The 17,700-nt window shown below is 56.6% G+C and overlaps 2 protein-coding genes across 6 annotated transcripts; both read right to left on the bottom strand.

Annotated features, from left to right (window-relative positions):
• Positions 1-3,302: 3,302 nt before the first annotated feature.
• Mbd3 (methyl-CpG binding domain protein 3) lies at positions 3,303-10,147 on the bottom strand. Of its 5 annotated transcripts, none has more exons than XM_040738834.1 (7): positions 9,853-10,147; positions 6,239-6,398; positions 5,867-6,004; positions 5,376-5,466; positions 4,582-4,759; positions 3,801-4,022; positions 3,303-3,725 (listed from the first exon to the last, which is right to left on the bottom strand). In XM_040738834.1, exons 1-6 carry the CDS (start codon positions 9,960-9,962, stop codon positions 3,806-3,808), a joined length of 894 nt encoding a protein of 297 aa, XP_040594768.1. In that variant the 5' UTR covers positions 9,963-10,147; the 3' UTR covers positions 3,303-3,725; positions 3,801-3,805. The 5 variants fall into 5 exon arrangements, with proteins under 5 accessions (XP_040594768.1, XP_012978531.1, XP_005083360.1 ...); XM_013123077.3 differs by having other exon boundaries at positions 9,949-10,145; XM_005083303.4 differs by having other exon boundaries at positions 3,801-3,986; positions 9,853-10,143.
• A 2,579-nt stretch (positions 10,148-12,726) lies between these two features.
• Positions 12,727-16,543, bottom strand: LOC101830904 (cytochrome b-c1 complex subunit 10). The gene is made up of 3 exons (XM_005083302.3): positions 16,410-16,543; positions 14,134-14,283; positions 12,727-12,860 (listed from the first exon to the last, which is right to left on the bottom strand). The coding sequence occupies exons 1-2, from the start codon at positions 16,517-16,519 to the stop codon at positions 14,163-14,165; spliced, it is 231 nt and encodes a 76-aa protein (XP_005083359.2). The 5' UTR covers positions 16,520-16,543; the 3' UTR covers positions 12,727-12,860; positions 14,134-14,162.
• Between the last annotated feature and the right edge of the window lie 1,157 nt (positions 16,544-17,700).

Here is a 17,700-nt window from a genome sequence, read left to right on the forward strand (position 1 = left end):
CAAGCTGAGCTAGAGACAGGGTGTGAGGATCCTGGAGGGGACTCATGGCTGAAGAGGCTCACAGCTCTTGCAGAGGACTGGGGTTCAGTTCCCAGCATTCACATGGCAGCTCTCAGCTGATTGTAATCTATTTCCAGGGGATCACTGCCCTGTCAGCCTTCCGTTGGACCTCCGTGGGCTCCTGTATGCATATGGTGCAAGCACACGCACTCAGGCGTGAGCACGTACAGTTGTGAAGAAACCGAAGAGCTGCTGGGCGGTGGTAGCACAGCCTTTCATCCCAGCACGGGGGAGGGGGCCCAGGGGCAGGCGGATCTCTGTGAGTTCGAGGCGAAGCCAGCCTGGTCTACAGAGCAAGTTCCAGGACAGCCTCCAAAGCCACAGAGAAACCCTGTCTCAAACACACACACATATACACACACAAAACTGGGCGTGGTGCAAGCCTTTAGTCCCAGCACTCAGGAGGCAGAGGCAGGTGGATCTCTGAGTTCAAAGCCAGCCTGGGCTATATAAAGCTGGGGCTGCAGAATGAGAGAGACCTGTCTCCATACAAACAGACAAGAATCCTAGGGGTGGCCCACACCTTTGATCCCATGGCTTGGGAGGGAAGGGCAGGTGGATCTCTGTGAATTCCAGTCAGTCTGCTTGCTCTGCAGAGTGAGATTATGTCTACAAACATCACAACAAAACAACGGCCTTAACTCACTAGCTTTGCTCTTGGCTAGTGTGGAGGGAGCCCTGGGTTCCGGTCACAGCACCGCACTAATGGGCTGCACTGGCTCAGGGCTGTCACCCCACACTCCCAGTTCTAGGAATAGGGTGAGGGACGGAGCGTTAGTCTGGAGGAGCCATGGGAGAACAGTCAGTTTGTTCACCGGGTGAAGAGTTACTTGGTGGTGTCATACCCCCAAGACTTAGGTGGTGGGGGATCTGGCCCTGAGAGTGGTCTGAAGGAAGATATCTGAAGAAAAACACCGGAGTGCTGCTCTGGCCCATACCTGCATGCAAGTGTGCACTTGCAAGTGAACACACACACCCAGACACCGTACACAGACGGCACCCACGCGCACACACACACACACACCACACACACACACACACAGACACCGTACACAGACAGCACCCACGCACACACACACACCACACACACACACCCAGACACCGTACACAGACGGCACCCACGCACACACACACACCACACACACACACCCAGACACCGTACACAGACGGCACCCACGCGCACACACACCACACACACACACACACACAGACACCGTACACAGACAGCACCCATGCACACACACACACCCAGACACCGTACACAGACGGCACCCATGCACACACACACACACACCCAGACACCGTACACAGACGGCACCCACGCACACACACACACCGCGTGCGCGCACACACACCATGAACAAACTAATCAAATAGGACTACACAGACGGGACCTTTCAGGGGCTGGGGTAGAGCACATCCCAGCGTACACTTGATCCTAGGTTTGTTCCCCATCTCCAAATTAAGAACTAAATATGGAGGGGGGGGGAGAGATGATAGCTCAGAGGGTAAGGGCTCTGGCTGCTTTCCGAATAGATGCAGGTTCAGTTCCGAGTATACCCAAGGGTGGCTCACAACCATTTTAACTCCAGTCCTAGGGTGGGTGCTGACACCCTCTTCTGGCTTCCGTGTGCAGCACACACATGGTGCAGACTCAGAGGCACAGAAGAGAGCATGTAAAGGCGCTTGCTTCCAAGCAAGACAACTTGCATTCACTCCCGGGACCTTGTTCTCCGGCCTCCACCCCAATGCCGTGGGATTAAAGGCGTGTATCACTTTGAATACAGGTGTGGGTGCAATCTGTCGGACACTACCAAAGGTAGATCCCGTCACCACACTGAAGCCAGCGGTGGCACACGAGGCTCTGAGTGTGTGAGCATGTGAACACGCTTGGCACTCCAAGCCTCACCCACTACTAATAAAGCTGAATTTGCAGAGTCCTTTGACTCTTTTGAAAATGACTGCAGGACCTTCCCTGGTGGGCAGGTTAACCCTTGACCAGCATGGTTCCCTGGGTTCCACTCCCAGCACTAAAATATTTATACATCCATGGAGCTCCAGAATATTCCATCACAAGAGGCCATCTCCTCACAAGCCTTTGACCTCCCCAGCACTCCTCACCGTCCCTGCTTTCTCCAATGCCTCTGGGCGTCTGACAACATCTCTCGGGCATCATGTCCTGGCTGTGTGGCTCGAGTGTGACTGAGCCTTCATTTCCTGCTCACGCCTGGTGACACTCTAGCAGGTAAGCTTTATCTACACCACACTGACCTTCCTCTCAGTGGCCAATGGACAGAAACGTGACCTAGGGGAGCCGAGCAGTTTGCCGTGGCTGCAGGACAGCAGGGCCCGTGGTCATGTGGGAGGGCCATGGGGTTGTTGGGTGATAAGAGTGACAGATGGTTGTGGAGCTGGGAGACTGTAGGGAGCCCAAGGGCTGGGGCCCAACTTCTGGCCTGCTTCTTGCGTGCTCTCAGCCCACGCCCAGAACCCTCTGAAGGGTGCTGGGCCCCCAGTGATTCAGGGCCTAGACACAAGGGTGGCTTATGCTGGGCAGGCCATATGGAAGGCCCATTGGGGAACAGTCACCAGGGCAGGACCAGTCTTATCTGAAGGATGCAGACCTGCCCAAGGAAAGCTGGTCTTACAGTAGGGGGGCTAGGGGCAGAGGACAGGGATGGCATCCCCTCTCTGGTAAGACAGAGGGGTGATGGTGGCATCCTAGAGCTCTGCAGACGATTGACAGGTTAGTGGGCTGTACAGGATGGAACCTCAGGGAGGCCTCATCTCACACCCCATGGATGCTGGGGTCATTGTTCCCTATCCTGGAGAGACATTACAAACCCTGGGTCCTCTGGAATAGTCACAACTGTCAGCTCCCTGAGCAGTCTGCAGTGCAGCCACAGAATTGTGTCATCTTGGAGGAGGCTGCCCTGGTACAATCCAGTGGCAGGGAGGGAGGCCCTAGTGGGTGACAGCAGGCCAGAGGTACCAGCTCTAGCTTTGGGTGCTGTCCAGTCTGGAGGAGACCCCGTGTGACACAGGCAGTCAGGTGCAGACACTAGGCTCTGTAGAACCACTGAAGTGTCTGATGGGTGACGTTGCTTTAGGCAGACAACCCCTCCCCAAGCCTCCCTGAGGCCCAGAAGCAGGGGGTTCACAGCCTGGGCAGCAGGCACTGGGGGTTCACCAGGTACCCTCAGAACTGTGACTCACACACAACAGTGAAGTCAGAGGCCTGAGAAGTTCCTACTATCGGTTTATTGAAGGAAGCGAGTTCCTGGTTGGCTGCTGGCCCTCAGCTCAGGGAGGCTGGGCGACCCTGAGACCCTGGCAGCAGTTCCAACCCTGGCCTATGACACTGAAAGGCAGGAACAGTGAGGTGTGTTTCCAGAACCTTCCTCCAGCACCCAACAAAGCTTGTAGCTCCTTGGTGCCGAGCACGGCCTCTTCCTGTGGTGAGGAGTTGGGGTGCAGGCTGCCTCGCAGTTGGGTCCTCGAACTTCAGCTTTCAGTGTGGGGCTTCTTGCCAGGGAGCAGGAGCGAATGAGTCCAAGGCCCACGGAGAGCTCCCTGGGAAGACGGAGGCCTGCCTCCTGCTGGCCTGGCCCCGCCTGGTCCCCGCAAGGCTGGGGCAGTCTGCAGCCCGGACTTGGGCCAGGCATCTGGAAAAGGCGGAAGGGAAGCCATTAGCAGCCTGCCTAGGGGATGGCCACACCTCGTGCCCTGGCCTGCGGCACCTGTGCTAGACACGCTCAGAGTCAGGCTCGTCCTCGTCTTCGTCCTCATCGTCGTCCTCCTCGGTGCAGGCCTTGTCCAGGGGCACCTCCCCGTCCCGGGCCAGCTCCTCCACGTGCGCCAGCATGTCCGCCATCAGCGCCTCCTCCAGGCGCTTGCGCACCTGCTGCACCAGCTCCTCCTGCTTCCTGGGAAGAGGCACGCTGACAGGCACCTGGCTGGGGCTGGCCACCGCAAGGAATCCAGTGACCAGTCCACGAGCAGGCCGTCCTCAATCCCTTCCAAACTCCAGAATCCCCCATCAGCTTGAATGACCACCGGTCTCCTAACACTTTCAATTTCTCGCACCCAAGCTATGTAGAAGTCACAGCCTAGGGCCAACGCAGCTCCAAGTCCACACAAAGCAAGCAGATCCAGGGCCCCGGGGACACCACGGGCCCTGCTCTTGTCCCTGTCTGACTCCTGGTCTGAGATGGGGCCTTGTCTCAGGCGCTCAGGCCTGGTCCACACGGAAGTGCAGAGCCACTTCAAGCCCTCTCCCTCCCCTCCTATTCACAGCCTGGACCCTTCCTGAGGGCTGTTGCTCGGGTCCAGCCCCACCAAGCTTCTCTGTTTCCCAAATCATCTGGGCCTGTGGTAGTCATGGTTACTGAGCAAGCCTGAACCTCACTGTCTTACCCAGGCCCTCAGGAATCCGAGGAACCAGGTAGTTGCTGGCCTGCCCTGCATCCCCGCCTTATATAACTAACTGGAGACGAGGAGGGGCATGGGGCCTCCAGTTACCTGATGTCGTCGTCAGTCACCATGAAGGCTTTGCAAAGTGGCTGGGTGGTATTTAGCCACACGCCAGGATTCTTCTCCACAGCTGCAGAGAGCTGGCCGGTGATGGGCAGGGTGCTGGTGTGCAGGGCGCTGGCGATGGCTGACAGCAGAGTCTCGTCTGTGCAGCCTGGGCCCACCCCTGTGGGAGAACAGCGGTGAGGAAGGGGCACGGGAAGGTAAAGGTTCTCCCACTTCCCATGGGCTCCGAGTTCCATCTGGGAGCCATGACCCCACCCCAGGCCAGTCTCTGTCAAAAGACACGGAGCCGATCCAGAGGCCCCACCAAAGCCTGGCACCCCAGGTGAAGGCAGCAGACAGGCATGTGTGTGAGCTGAGGCCTGCGGGCCCACACTGAGATTCTGGGGGGGAGGGCTGGCATAACAGTGCTCACTACTCTGCAGAGGCCCTGGGAGTGCTCCCCACCGCCTCTAACTGCAGTCACAGGGGATCCGACGCTCTCTGGCCTCCTTTGGCACCTGCACCATGTGGTACAAACAAACTCGCACAGGCACACACACACACAGACACACACACACACAAATGCATCTTTAAAAAAGAAGAGGCCCGGGCTGGAGAGATGGCTCAGAGGTTAAGAGCACTGACTGCTCTTCCAGAGGTCTTGAGTTCAATTCCCAGCAACCACATCGTGGCTGACAACCATTTACAATTCAATCTGGTGTATATGTAATAAATAAATAAAATCTTAAAAAAAAAAAAAAAAGAAGAGGCCCTACCAGCCACCCACCCCAGCTCACCCTGCAGGCCCTTGGGCAGGTCCATGGTTCGGACAAGCTCCTCCGCGATGTCGAAGGCGCTCAAGCCACTCAGCTTTTTCTCCCAGAACAGCTTTAGGGAGAGAGAGGCAAAGTTACAGAGGCAGAGGTGGGAGGGGCCCTGGGCTGTTTACAAATAGGCCTGAGAAACACAAAGGGGCCTTGGCTTTTGTTATGTTGAGTTTTTCTTACCTTTTTTTTTTTTAAGTCAAGGTTTCTAACTGAGCCTAAAACCTACAGCCTCAGACTCACAAGTGCTGGGCTAAGGGCGTGGGCCACGAAGCCTAGCCCGCCTTTCTAAGGAGTAAATGCTTTCCGAGCAGGCTTGGAAGCCGGGAATGTAGCTCTGGGGCAGGGACCCTTGCATATCTCGTCCAAGGCACTAACTCCTTTCACCCCTAAAGAGCGAGCTTTTGCACGGAGTCTCGAGGACGCCTAAAACCGCACGCGGGGGGGGGGGAGCGGGGGCTCACCTGCCTCGGCTGGTCCACGGCCTTCTGCGGGTCACTCTTGACCTTGTTGCTGGGGTGGTTGGTGATCTTGGTCACCGGCTGCTTGAAGATGGATGCGGTCTGCCGCACAGGCAGCGCAGTGTTCAGGTCAGGCTTGCCCTGGGGGGGAGAAGACTCTGCAGCGGGCCGCTCCGACCGGGGTCCATGGAGGGTTGGAGGGGCCAGGGAGGCGTTTAGCCAGAGCCTGAATGGTGTTGGGTGGGCGATCAGGCGGGCAGATCTCCCACCCACCAAACCAAATGCGCGCCATGCTTTTGCCAGCAGATACTGACTCGATGGCGATGGTGGTTAACACAGAGGGCCCGCCCCCTACCCTGACGTCACCACCCTCACCTTGACCTGGTTGGAGGAGTCATAGCGCACGCGCTGGCGGCTCTTATTCATCTTGTTCATAAGCATTTTGCCAGTGCGGAAATCGAAGGTGCTGAGGTCCATGGAGCCGCCCAGGTAGCGTGCCAGCTGTGGCTTGCTGCGGAACTTCTTGCCGCTGGGGCTGCGGGCGGGAGGCTGGTCAGCCCGAGCAGAACCCACCCTATCCACCACCCTTGGGAGTGTTCTCCACACCTCAGGGTTTCAGAAGGTCATAAGGAAAGCAAGCAGGAAAAAAAGCCCTAACGGGCCCATACCCCTCTGCTGCCGGGCCAGAAGTCAGTCCCTTGCTCTCCAGAAATCTCCTATCTGTAGGGCTACAGGGCTGTATTCATTTATTTTGGGGGACAGGTCTCAAAACTCACTATGCAGCCAAGAATTCCTAATTCTGCTTCCAGCTCCTGAGTGGCCACTGTCCGGATTCAAGTGTTTCTGAAGATAGGATCCATGGCTTCAGGGTGGCTAGACTCATCAACTGAGTGAGCCCGTTTTTTTTTTTTTTTTTTTGACTGATTTTGAGACAGGGTCTCATACTCCATGCTAGCCTTGAACCTGCCATACAGTCAGTGCTGCCTTCAACTCCAAAGTGTGGGCTGCCATGTTTCTTTTTTTTTTTTCCTCCGAGGCAGGGTTTGTCTGGGTAGCCCTGGCTGTCTGGAACTCGCTTTGTAGGCCAGGCTGGCCTTTAACTCGAAGAAATCCACCTGCCTCTGCTTCCTGAGTGCTGGGATTAAAAGCGTGTACCACCACCGCCTGGTCCAGCATGTTCTCTTGAGCCCATTGATATAGGACAGGCTAAATTCCAGGTCTTCTGAAGGCTGGTTCACACCCAAACCTGTGCTGAACACTCACAGAGCAAAAGGTGGGGGCAGCCTGTGTGGTCCTAGATGGACAGTCAGTGCCACCACATCCGGAAGGGGAGGGCAAAGCTCTGACATAGGGCAATACGGAGGAGCCCTGAGGAGGTTGTCCTTAGGAAGCTGTAAAAGGCTACATCATATAGGTAACTCCATGGACAGGAATGTTCCAGAATAAGTAGATTTGTCAGGGCTGGAGTGAAATGTTCTAGGGTTGGTTTTATAGTTGCACAACCATTGTTATCAGTAAAGTCAGAAATGGTGACAGGCCGGGTGTGGTGAGCTGGCATGGCCAGCTCTGGGTTCCGTCCCTGCTTTAGCCCGAATGTGGGAGTGTGTGGCTCACCGTACATCTCACTGGCAATCCCTGTCACTCTTTGCAGCTGAGATTGGTGTTGTCTGTTGGGAGCCTCTTGCATGGGACTGTCCTGCATAGACAGACAATGATGCCCCAGACAAACACAGAACCCACTCTGCCAGGAGGAAAGATTCCCCAAAATGAGGACCACACAGAAAACAGAAGGCCAAAGGCTTGGTATGTGTCCGGCCTACAGTGAGGCATCCGAGCCCACACTGCTCGCCAGGGCCTGGGATCCCAAAAGAACTGGGTTGTCACTAAGCCTACGCGCTGTCCCAGGCTTTAGACCCAGCCAGGCACAAGTCTGATTGGCAGTGCTCAGAGGGTGGGGAGCATGGGACGGTGTAAGGCGGCACCAGACTGTAGCTGAGGGTGACTGAGATCAGGTCCTCCGTCTCCACCTTGAGTGCTGCGGTGACAGGCACAGTACAACCTGGTATTTGTGTGTTTGTTGGTGATGGGGCTGATCGCATGTTGGGCAAGCTCCAGCCTTAGCCCCTGGCTCATTTTAAATGATAAATACTCTGGGCAAGCACCTGTCTGAACATGCTAAAAGCCCTCTGCCTCTTAAGTGGCTCTGGCACACAGGCTGGATCATCTCAACAAAGCTGTATCAATTTTAAAAACATAACATACATTTCTCTGAGGAAGGAGGGGCCCCAAGTTTTGGGCCAGCCTGGGCTACACAGCAAGAACCCGCCTCGAAAATATAACAAATCCAAGTGAGAATGGCTGTTGGTGGCTGGGATGGGAGGACTTCTGGTGTGTGTGGCAAACCCTGCACAGCCCTGTTGACACACTGCTTCAGCACGGAAGTCACCTGACTGCTCACCAGGGAAGGTGCAGGGAGCTCAGACTCAAATACCCTGGACAGGTCCCGGCTGAGAGTGCAATGAGTGTGTGGGAGGGTACTCCCCGAGGAACCTAACACAAGAGCCTTTCCCAGTAACAGGGTGTCTTGTACAAGTGAGTTGGGTGGCATTTGTAGCGGGGGGTGGGGGGGGGTGGTGGTGGTGGGGGGGGGTGGCGCAAGGTGGCTTTGGACCAACTCCCAAAGGAGGAGGCCACTGTCTGGGCCACACCAAGCACCAGGTGCCTCACCACTTTGTGCTTTAGACAGAGGTGGGGATACTTCTGCTCTACTCTCTAGTGGCAGGGCCACAGGGCCAGGCCGGGTCCCAGGAAGAAGGTAGCAGAGCTGGGATCATGGCCTAAGGACTCCAGAGGGCAGAACCCCAGGGTCACAAGCCTTAGAAAGCTTGCCAGTCAAGGTTGGGCAAGTCAGGGAAAGGAGGAGGGGACGCATGCACTTGCTGCCTCACTGGGGAAAACCCCTCAGACCTTTAGGAACCAACAGCCCGACCCTCGTCCCAGCCGAAGGGAACCTGAGTAGGTACTGGCCTCCAACCTCATCTATTACGCAAACCCCAGACTACACAAGACCAAAGGGGCAGCCAGAGACATGCACAAAGCACCCATGCAATCCCGACTGCAGCCAGGAGGGGCAACTACAGCCAGCTCAACAAGTAGATGCTGGGAGGGTATCGTAGCAGCAGGGCGCTGGTCGAGCATGCACGAGGCCCAGGGCTCTATACCACCGCAAAAAAAAAAAAAAACAAAAACAAAAACTTAAGGGCAGACAATAAACAGCAGGTGCAGGCTGCCCGGCTGCAATCAAGTCAGCTGTCCCTGCCCCGCCATGGGTTGCAAGCCAGCCTGGTTTACGTAGACTACTACCTAGACGTCTTGGGACACAAAAGGTTCAATCAATGTTCACAGTGCTCAGAAGCGGCTGTGGCAGATGTCACTTCTGGGGGCACGAATGAAGAGCAAGGGCTTTGGGAGAACCACAAAAGCGGGGGGGGGGGCACTTTGTAAGAAAAGAAAAAGTCAGAAATATGCAGCTGAGGGTTATCAGGTCACCTGGGCAAGGTCGCCCTGCTCCCCGGAACCCCGGTATGGTCCCCGCGAGATTCCCAAGAGGGTCAAAGGGTCGGTCCAGCCCCCCGCCCCCGCTTCCCAGCGGCGTCTGGCCAAGGCCGGGAGCCCCTCGCCGGCGCGCGCGGTCCCGGACTCCGCAGAGGACAAAAGCTCGCGCCACGGGCGGGCGCCAGGCCACGAGGCCGCTGTGGCAAGCGGTGCGCACGCGCGCCGAGTGACAGCCGCGCTGGGCCGGACGCACGCGCACTGGGCGGCGAGCCGAGAAAGGCGCGTGCGCACTGGCCACAGCTGGCGCGTAGGACGCACGCTCGGACGCACGTCGCCTGGCCCAGACCGCGGCCCGCAGTAGGGGCGCCCGGGCCGCCGCAGAGGCCGCTGGGAGGCGCCCGTTGGGGCCCTGCGCGGCCGGCGCGCTCATTCACCTATAGTAAAAGACATCCCTGTGGCCGGCCGACAGCCCCGACCTCCTGGGCACTTCTTCCCTTTCCCAGCCCTGCGGGAGCGCCGGGCACTCCCACCTCTTCCGCTCCATTGCGCCCCGGCTCTCCGCCCGCCTCCGGGCCCGCCGTCGCCGCTGCCGCCGCCGCCGCCACTCGCGACCCCCCGATCGTCGCCGTCTCGGTTCCCTCCGCCGCCACTGCTACTCGCCGCGGCTGTTCCGACCCACGGGCCTCCGCCCTCCGCCCCCAGCCGGGCGCGCGCCGGCTTTGCCACCCGCTCGGCCCCCTCCCCGCGCTTCACAGCCCCCGCTAGGGGGGCCGCTCCGCCCACCCGCCCGCGAGTGGAGCCCGTCTGCGCAGTCGCGGCGTTGGCCCCGCCCCTCCCGACTCGTGGGACTTGTCTGACGGCGCGCGGACGCTCTGCGCAGCCGCCGCCTCGGTCCCACCCCCCCACTCGCTCTCAAGACCCGCCCTACGGCGAAGAGGCCAATCGGAGCACTCTGGGCTCTTCCGCTCAAGAGTACCTTACGGGCCCCGCCTAGGCTCATTAGTAGGACACGCCCCGCCGTGGCGAGACCAATCAGAGTACTCAGGATGTCTTCGTTCACGTGTACCAGAGACTGGGCGGCCAATCAGCGTGGCGGGGGCGGCACAGCGACCGCCCTTGCGCTTGGACTCCACATGCAAATTGAGTCCTGCACAGGTCCCTGCCGCGGTGGATTTGTTACCGCCGGGAGGCGCTTCTGTCCGGGGCCGTGCTCGGCTGCACCTGCGCGGGGAGCGTTTGGCCTGGCGCCTGGGACCGTGATCTGGTACAGCTCCAGTCCTCCTGCCTCAGCCTCCCACACTACTGGAAGGACAGGCGTGCACCACCATACCTGGCTTCACCCAAAACTTTTTTTGTTGTTTGGTTTTTGAGACAGGGTTTCTCTGCGGCTTTGGAGGATGTCCTGGAACTCGCTCTGTAGAGAGATCCGCCATCTAATTTTCCAGGCAGGGTCTCCCAGCCTGTAACTCCGTTTTGCCTGAACTGACTGGCTAGGGAGGTCCCCGGGGTTACAGGCATGTGTCCTGCTGAACTTTTCTGTGGATGCTGGGGAAAGGTTCACGTTCTCTTGTTTGCTTGGTAAGCAGGTTACTGAACTGTATTACTTCCGCTTGTCTAAACGAGTAGTCTCTCGTAGCCCAGGGTTCCCAACCTTGCTTTAAAGCGGGGGACGGACGACCTCGTGCTGAGCCAGTGGCAGAATCGACCCCAGAGCCCGGCTTCTGACCTGTAGTTTTCCCATTCACTTCCTGCCTGCCTGAAACGCGTCCCAGAGGCTGAACGCCAGTGGTCAGGTCTGATGGAACCACACCCCAGCCTCGATTTAACTTGGACAGTCTATGCTCTGTAGCCCAGGCTGTCCGTCGCCCCATCCTGCCTCAACCTTCCAGGCATGGAGTCTGAACCCCCGAGATCAAGTGTCACTACATTACTCCTGCAGCATCGTGAGTGGCTGAGGCCAGGCCTGCGCTGAGTTCTCTTTAGTAGAGTGACTTTGCCTCCACGTCTGTCTGCTTCAACTGTGCATCTGTGTGGGATGCCCTGAGGCGGAAGCCACTCTCTAGGCACTGGGACTGAACTTGGATCCTTTACCATGGAGCCATCTCCAGTGCCTTCTTAGTCACCTCCCACCCCGACTCTCTGAGACCAGGTCTCATGTAGCCCAGGCTGGCCTCTCCAGGTTGACTGAACTCTTGATCCCCCAGCGAGACAAAAAGCCACTACATACCCCACACTGAATGAACTCACAAGAATCTGGCAGCAGCAGATAATAAAGTAGTTAGAGGGGCTGGAGAGACGGCTCAGAGGTTAAGAGCACTGGCTGCTCTTCCAGAGTCCTGAGTTCAATTCCCAGCAACCACATGGTGGCTCACAGCCATCTGTAATGAGATCTGGCGCCCTCTTCTGGCCTGCAGGGACATATGCAGGTAGAGCACTGTATACATAACAAATAAATCTTTAAAAACAAAGACCCTTAAGCCGGGCAGTGATGGCGCACGCCTTTAATCCCAGCACTCGGGAGGCAGAGGCAGACGGATCTCTGTGAGTTTGAGGCCGGGCTGGACAGACAGCCTCCAAAACAATACAGAGAAACCCTGTCTCGTAAAACCAAAACAACAACAACAACAACAAAAAAGCAAAAACCACAAAGACCCTTTAAAGTAGTTAGAGGAAAATGTGTACCATTGTGCCAGGGTGGACGGCAGTTTTTTTTCTTACCAGAACCACTTTCTAGGGCTGCGTCTGTGGCTCACTTGGCCCAGCTCTCACCACACAAGGGGCCCTTCTGGGACATTCTCAGCCCCGCAAACACAGGCCTGGCGGTACACACTTGTTATCCTAGCTAAGGTCAGCCTTGGCTACATATTGAATTTGTGGCCAGCTTGGGCTACATAAGACACTATCTCAAAAACAAACTAAGCAGGGCAGTGGTGGCGCAGCCTTTAATCCCAGCAATCGGGAGGCAGAGGCAGGCGGATCTCTGTTGAGTTCAAGACCAGCCTGGTCTACAGAGCGAGTTCCAGGACAGCCAGGGCTACATAGAGAAACCCTGTCTCAAAACCAAAACCCAAACCAACTGAACCAGGAAGGAAGAAGCCCTGCTCTGCTAGGCATGGTGCTGGAACAACCCTGAACACCGATGTGAAAGACGGGCCAGCCCCAGAAAACACAGTGCAGTTTCCATCTGGAAACACTTGAGTGTGGTAAGGATGTCTGCATGCCATCCAAGACTCCCAGATGTCCAAACATGGGTGCTGACACGAGCCCTGAGGTGGGGAAGCTTTGAGGAGGAGATGAGGCGTCAGAGGTGTGAGAACAAGGTTTAATGCTACACCCATCAATAAGGCAGCCCGTGTGTCCGTAACCTCAGAGCGACCGGGATGATGCAGGCTTCCTCATTCCTCCACCGGGATGAGCCGTTTCCGAGGCAGCAGGCTGTGACCTGAGGGAGGGGACAGCACAGGGTGAGCTGAGCACACCAGGAGCCAGCCCAGGGGCCCGTGTCACACGGGCTACAGGTCCTCGTCTGAAAGATGGGGATCGAGAGTGGTGGTGGGGACACTTGGTAAGTAAGTGCCTACCACAGAGTCACACGGACCTGAGCTCCATCTACAACAGACGTGCAAAAACCCAAAACAACAAAAAACCAGGCGAAGTTCCAGCCAGGCGTTGGTGGCGCACGCCTTTAACCCCAGCACTCGGGAGGCGAGGGCAGGCGGATCTCTGTGGGTTCGAAGCCAACCTGGTCTGCAGAGTGAGTCCCAGGACAGCCTCTGAAACAATACAGAGAAAACCCTGTCTCGAAAAAAAAAAACAAACAAAACAAAAAACCAGGTGAAGTTCCATCTCCAACAGACATGCAAACAACAAAACACGTGGCTGGCTGGCCAGTCTAGCCAACCATGAGCTCGGGGTTCCACAAGACACCTGTAGGGTTGGCATGGAGATGGCTCAGCTGTGAGGCAGCAGCTGCTTTTACAGAGGACCCGGGTTTAGTTCCCAGCACCACTCAGGGGCTCACAACCAGCAGGGGCTCCAGGTCCAGGGGCTCGGTGCCCTCTTGTGGAGGCTGTGGGCACTGCAGATGTGTGTGTAGAGGGCTGCTGTGCAACACTGAGGAGCTGGCCTCAAGCCTCTGGAACCACAGAAAAGCCAGGGACAGCCTGCAGTCCCAGCGCCCGGAGAGAGAGGCGGGGACAAGCCGATCCCACGAAGTCACTGCCGCCAAATAACCGAGCCAAAGTGGCAGTCTTCAGGTTCACTGAGAGACCTTGTTTCAAGGCAATAAGGTACAGACAGATAGGGGAAGACACCCATCTCGGTCCCTCCATACCTGTACACGTGCACACACACACACACACACACACAGGCACGCACGCACGCGCACACACACTGGGGCATGAGTGGTCTACACTGGATTGTCCTGTGGCAACAAGCTACCAGCAAAAGAAAAATAGCCAGTTTGTTGTGGCTAGATGAAGATAGTCTTGCACACCCTCAGCACATTCCAACAGGCCTGGGGCCTCAACTCTCCCATCTGTATAATGGGTGTCTGCATCCCAGCAGCTCTGTGAGCTGCCTTGCCAGTCCTTCATTTGAGGATGTGTCCAGGATCCATAATGCTGGGTAGTAGAGAGGTCTTAGGTATCCCCTGTTCTACCTCCAGGCCACAGAACTCCCAACCCACAGCAGTCAGGCCCAACACTCAGACTCACCAGGGAGACGGTGCATGGCAGACGTTTGCCTAATCATTCTTCTTAAACTTGCCATTGATGTAAGGTACCCAGTCCAGGATCAGCCGCCAGTCTGTGGCCCATACCACCCCCACGGCACCCACAGCACCCCACATGCTGGCCGTGGGGATCCTAGGGGGACAGAGGCAGTTAGACACTCCTGGTGAGCTACCCTTTGAAAGCCTTCTCCCACGATACCACACTGTGATGTCAACCAAGGGCCTTCCCAGTGCCTGACCACAGGGCACTTGGGAAGTTGAGGCAGGAAAGCTTTTGAGTTCAAAACTAGCCTAAGTTTTGAACTAGGGGACACACATCTTTAATCCCAGCTCTCAGGAGGCAGAGGCAGGCAGATCTCTGTTATTTTGTGGCTAGCCTAGTCTACAGATTGAGTTCCATGACAGCTAGAGCTATTTTATAGAGAAACTGTCTCAAAAAGAAAGAAACAAAACCAAAAAAAAAAAAAAAAAAAAAAAAAAAAAAGACAAAAGAACTTGAATTCCAAGCTCTGGGCATGAAATCATTGCATGAGGTAACTTGGGACTAGTTCATCATAAGACCTTCCCCTTTTGGGCAACAGACCCAGGCTGCTGGGAGTCTGGTTCACACTGACCCAGTTGGTTAGGTCACTGGACCATGTGAAGTTTGGAGAGAGCCTGCGAACCTTAACTATGCAGATCATGAAGATACCAGCCACCCAGCTACACTGCTAGAAACTCCCCTGTCCTCTACCAAGACACCCAGGGTGTCGCCTCCAAACTTCAGACACAAATAATACCTCCTACAGGTGTGCCCCACACGTGGCCTCCCAACAGGTATAGCAGTCACAAAACCCACATTGCCATCAGCCTACCCTGTGGGGTCACGCGGATCTATCTAAAAAATCACGAACCCATGTATTTATCAGTCTATTTCTTGATACAGTGGTATACCTATAGGCATTAATGCATTATCCGCAATCATCTATCCACGTATCTATCCATCTATCATCCATTTATTGAGACAGGGTTCCATGTACCCCACTCTGGCTTGGAATTTCTCCTGCCTGCATATCCCTGGTGCTGTGATGACAGGCCGGTGGTACAGTGGCCGGCTTGGAATTCACTATGTATCAGAGGATAGCCGTGAGTTTCTGGTTCTCCTGCCTGCATATCCCTGGTGCCGTGATGACAGGCCTGTGGTACTAGGAGTGGCCCCTGAGACCTCAGAATTGTAACTTCGGGACTGTAGTGTTAATTTGATAACTTGTACAATATACACACTTTGTTGCTTGTTGCTATGGAACCCCTGGTACCCAAGGCTGGCCTTGAATTCCTCGTGCTCCTGCCTCCATCTCCTAAGTGGGTACCACGATGCCAGGGACGTGTGCGCTAAGTACTGCAGACTGGGACCGAGCCTCACGCACGCTGCATGGGCCACGGCTGTAGACTCAACACTCCTGGGTGACAACCGTTTCAGAGGGCTGGGGGTGTCCCTCAGAAGCACGAGCTGGACAACAGTGCTACTATGGTCTGCATCTCATTCCCGTTGTTAAAAAGGTAAACATTAAAATTAAATGTAACAATGTTAAAGCTGGGAGGTGGGGGCTGGAGAGATGGCTCAGTCGTGGGGGTCACTGCTCCTGCACAAGACCCAAGTCTCCAACTACGAGGGATCCAACCCCTTCGGGCACCTGCACTCGCGAGCACACAAACACAGACACACATATACAAAAAGTCGGAAATGAGCCAACATTCAAAAGTGAACAAAGGAGGCTGGCGAGATGCTCCCGGGTCCGGTTCGATCCCCAGCACCCACACGGTGCTCACAGCCATCTCTAGTTCTGGGTCCAGGGATCCGACGCCCTCTTCTCGCCCACGCGGCTCCCAGGCAACACGGCACATGGGCTTGCATGCAAACAGAGCACTCGGTGACTGTGGGTGCCTGTGACTTCAGTATTCAAGGAGGGTGACACAGGGGCATTGCTGGGAGTTCGAGGCCAATTTGGGTTACGGAAACCCTGTTCCAAAGAAAATCAAGACGCTAAAACCAGAGTCAAGGGCTACAAGGTACTAGGTTGAGTCCCGAGCCGTAGGCGCGCAGGGTACCCACCCGAACCACACAGAGATCCTCAGGTCGGGCTGGGGAAACTGAGGCTGGGAGCAGCTCAGACTGACCTCGGATGCTTGCTCCACCTGCACCGAGTCCTTCAGCTGCCCCGGCCTCAGTTTCCCCCTCTATACCCAGAGCATACGGGGGATGGTGGGCGGCCTCCTCACCAGTTCTTGGCCAGTTCCCGGTATCGCGGGCCCAGAAACCTGCTCAGCATCGCGGCAGGGTCTCTACACTCGGGGTCACCCTGCGCCCGTCGCCTTGGAGCACTGCGCATGTGCGGACCTACGGCGCCTGCGCGACCGGAAGCGCACCACCCCTTCCGGCGGCGACGCTGGGTCGATTCCGAAGACGTTGACATCTGCTTCCGGGGAGGGTTCCGGGCTGCTGCGTCCTCGGAGGCTCCGAGCCCGCGGTACAGGACGCGCTGGCGACGTCTCCGTGCGCCTGGCTTCGGGCCCGGGTGCCCCGCGGCGGGTCGGGGTTGCCGCCGTGTCCCGGAGGGGGCTCGTGCGAGCTCCCAGTGACCCCGGCCGTGCCCCCCTCCCCGGCGCACACTCCCAGGACGCACTTCCGGGCTGTCCCGCCAGGGGAAGGCGCAGCCTTTGCCCCCGGGGCCTCACTTTTGTGGGTGCCCGCCCGTGGCTCCTGTGGCTTCCTGAGGGCTGTAGGGTCACCTCTGCCACTGTCCTTCGCCTGGCGCCAACCGAGACCACAGAGCTACACCTGCGCTTTTAACTCCAGAACTAGGAGGGCAGACGCAGGAGGCAAAGGCCTAATAGTTATGTCTCAGGTAAAGTCAAAAGATTCGTCTCAAAACTAAGGTGGGAGCCAGGCAGCGGCGCGCACACCTTCAGTCCAGCCCCGGGCGGTTCTTTGAGTTCAGGCCAGCCTGGTCTACAGAGATCTGGCACGGGCTCCAAAGCCGCAGTGAAACCCTGTCTTGAAAAACAAAAAAGAAAAAGGAAAACACCAGCTGCTCTTGCAGAGGACCTGGGTTCGGTTCCCAGCACCCACATGGCTGCTCACAACCACTTGTGACTCAGATTCTGGAGGGTATGATGCCCCCTTTTGGCCGTCACAGCCTGCACACATGTGGTGCACACACATATATACATGCAAAATACCCATACACTAAAAAAAAAGGTTGGGAAACTATGCCTGTAATCCTAGCATCTGGAGCTGAGTTCAAAGCAGGGACCAGGCCAAGCAGACATACACAATGCAATTTTGAGAGGGCAGGGAGAGGGAGTCAGACAGAGGGAGGGACAGAGGGGGAGGGAGGAAGAGACCAAGACCAAGACCAGCTTGGTCTACACAGTGAGTTCCAGGATAGCCTGGGCTGTTACACAGAGAAATCAGGTTTAAAAACCAAACAAAACTGGACTGGAGAGACGGCTCAGCGGTTAAGAGCACTGACTGCTTTTCCAGAGATCCTGAGTTCAATTCCCAGCACCC

Source organism: Mesocricetus auratus, unplaced genomic scaffold (assembly GCF_017639785.1).
Source record: "Mesocricetus auratus isolate SY011 unplaced genomic scaffold, BCM_Maur_2.0 Super-Scaffold_100676, whole genome shotgun sequence".
In the NCBI taxonomy this organism is placed as follows: Eukaryota; Metazoa; Chordata; class Mammalia; order Rodentia; family Cricetidae; genus Mesocricetus; species Mesocricetus auratus.

Bases quoted from the DNA above. Each gene is read 5' to 3' on its own strand.
- Mbd3 (XM_040738834.1), bottom strand. From the start codon at position 9,962: ATGGAGCGGAAGAGGTGGGAGTGCCCGGCGCTCCCGCAGGGCTGGGAA. The intron at 5,467-5,866 runs GTGAGCCCCCGC...CTCTCCCTAAAG, and splicing joins CCGTGGACCAGCCGAGGCAG to CTGTTCTGGGAGAAAAAGCT. The intron at 4,760-5,375 runs GTGAGCTGGGGT...GTTCTCCCACAG, and splicing joins CCTGCCCAAGGGCCTGCAGG to GGGTGGGCCCAGGCTGCACA.
- LOC101830904 (XM_005083302.3), bottom strand. From the start codon at position 16,519: ATGCGCAGTGCTCCAAGGCGACGGGCGCAGGGTGACCCCGAGTGTAGA. The intron at 14,284-16,409 runs GTGAGGAGGCCG...CTGTCCCCCTAG, and splicing joins CGGGAACTGGCCAAGAACTG to GATCCCCACGGCCAGCATGT.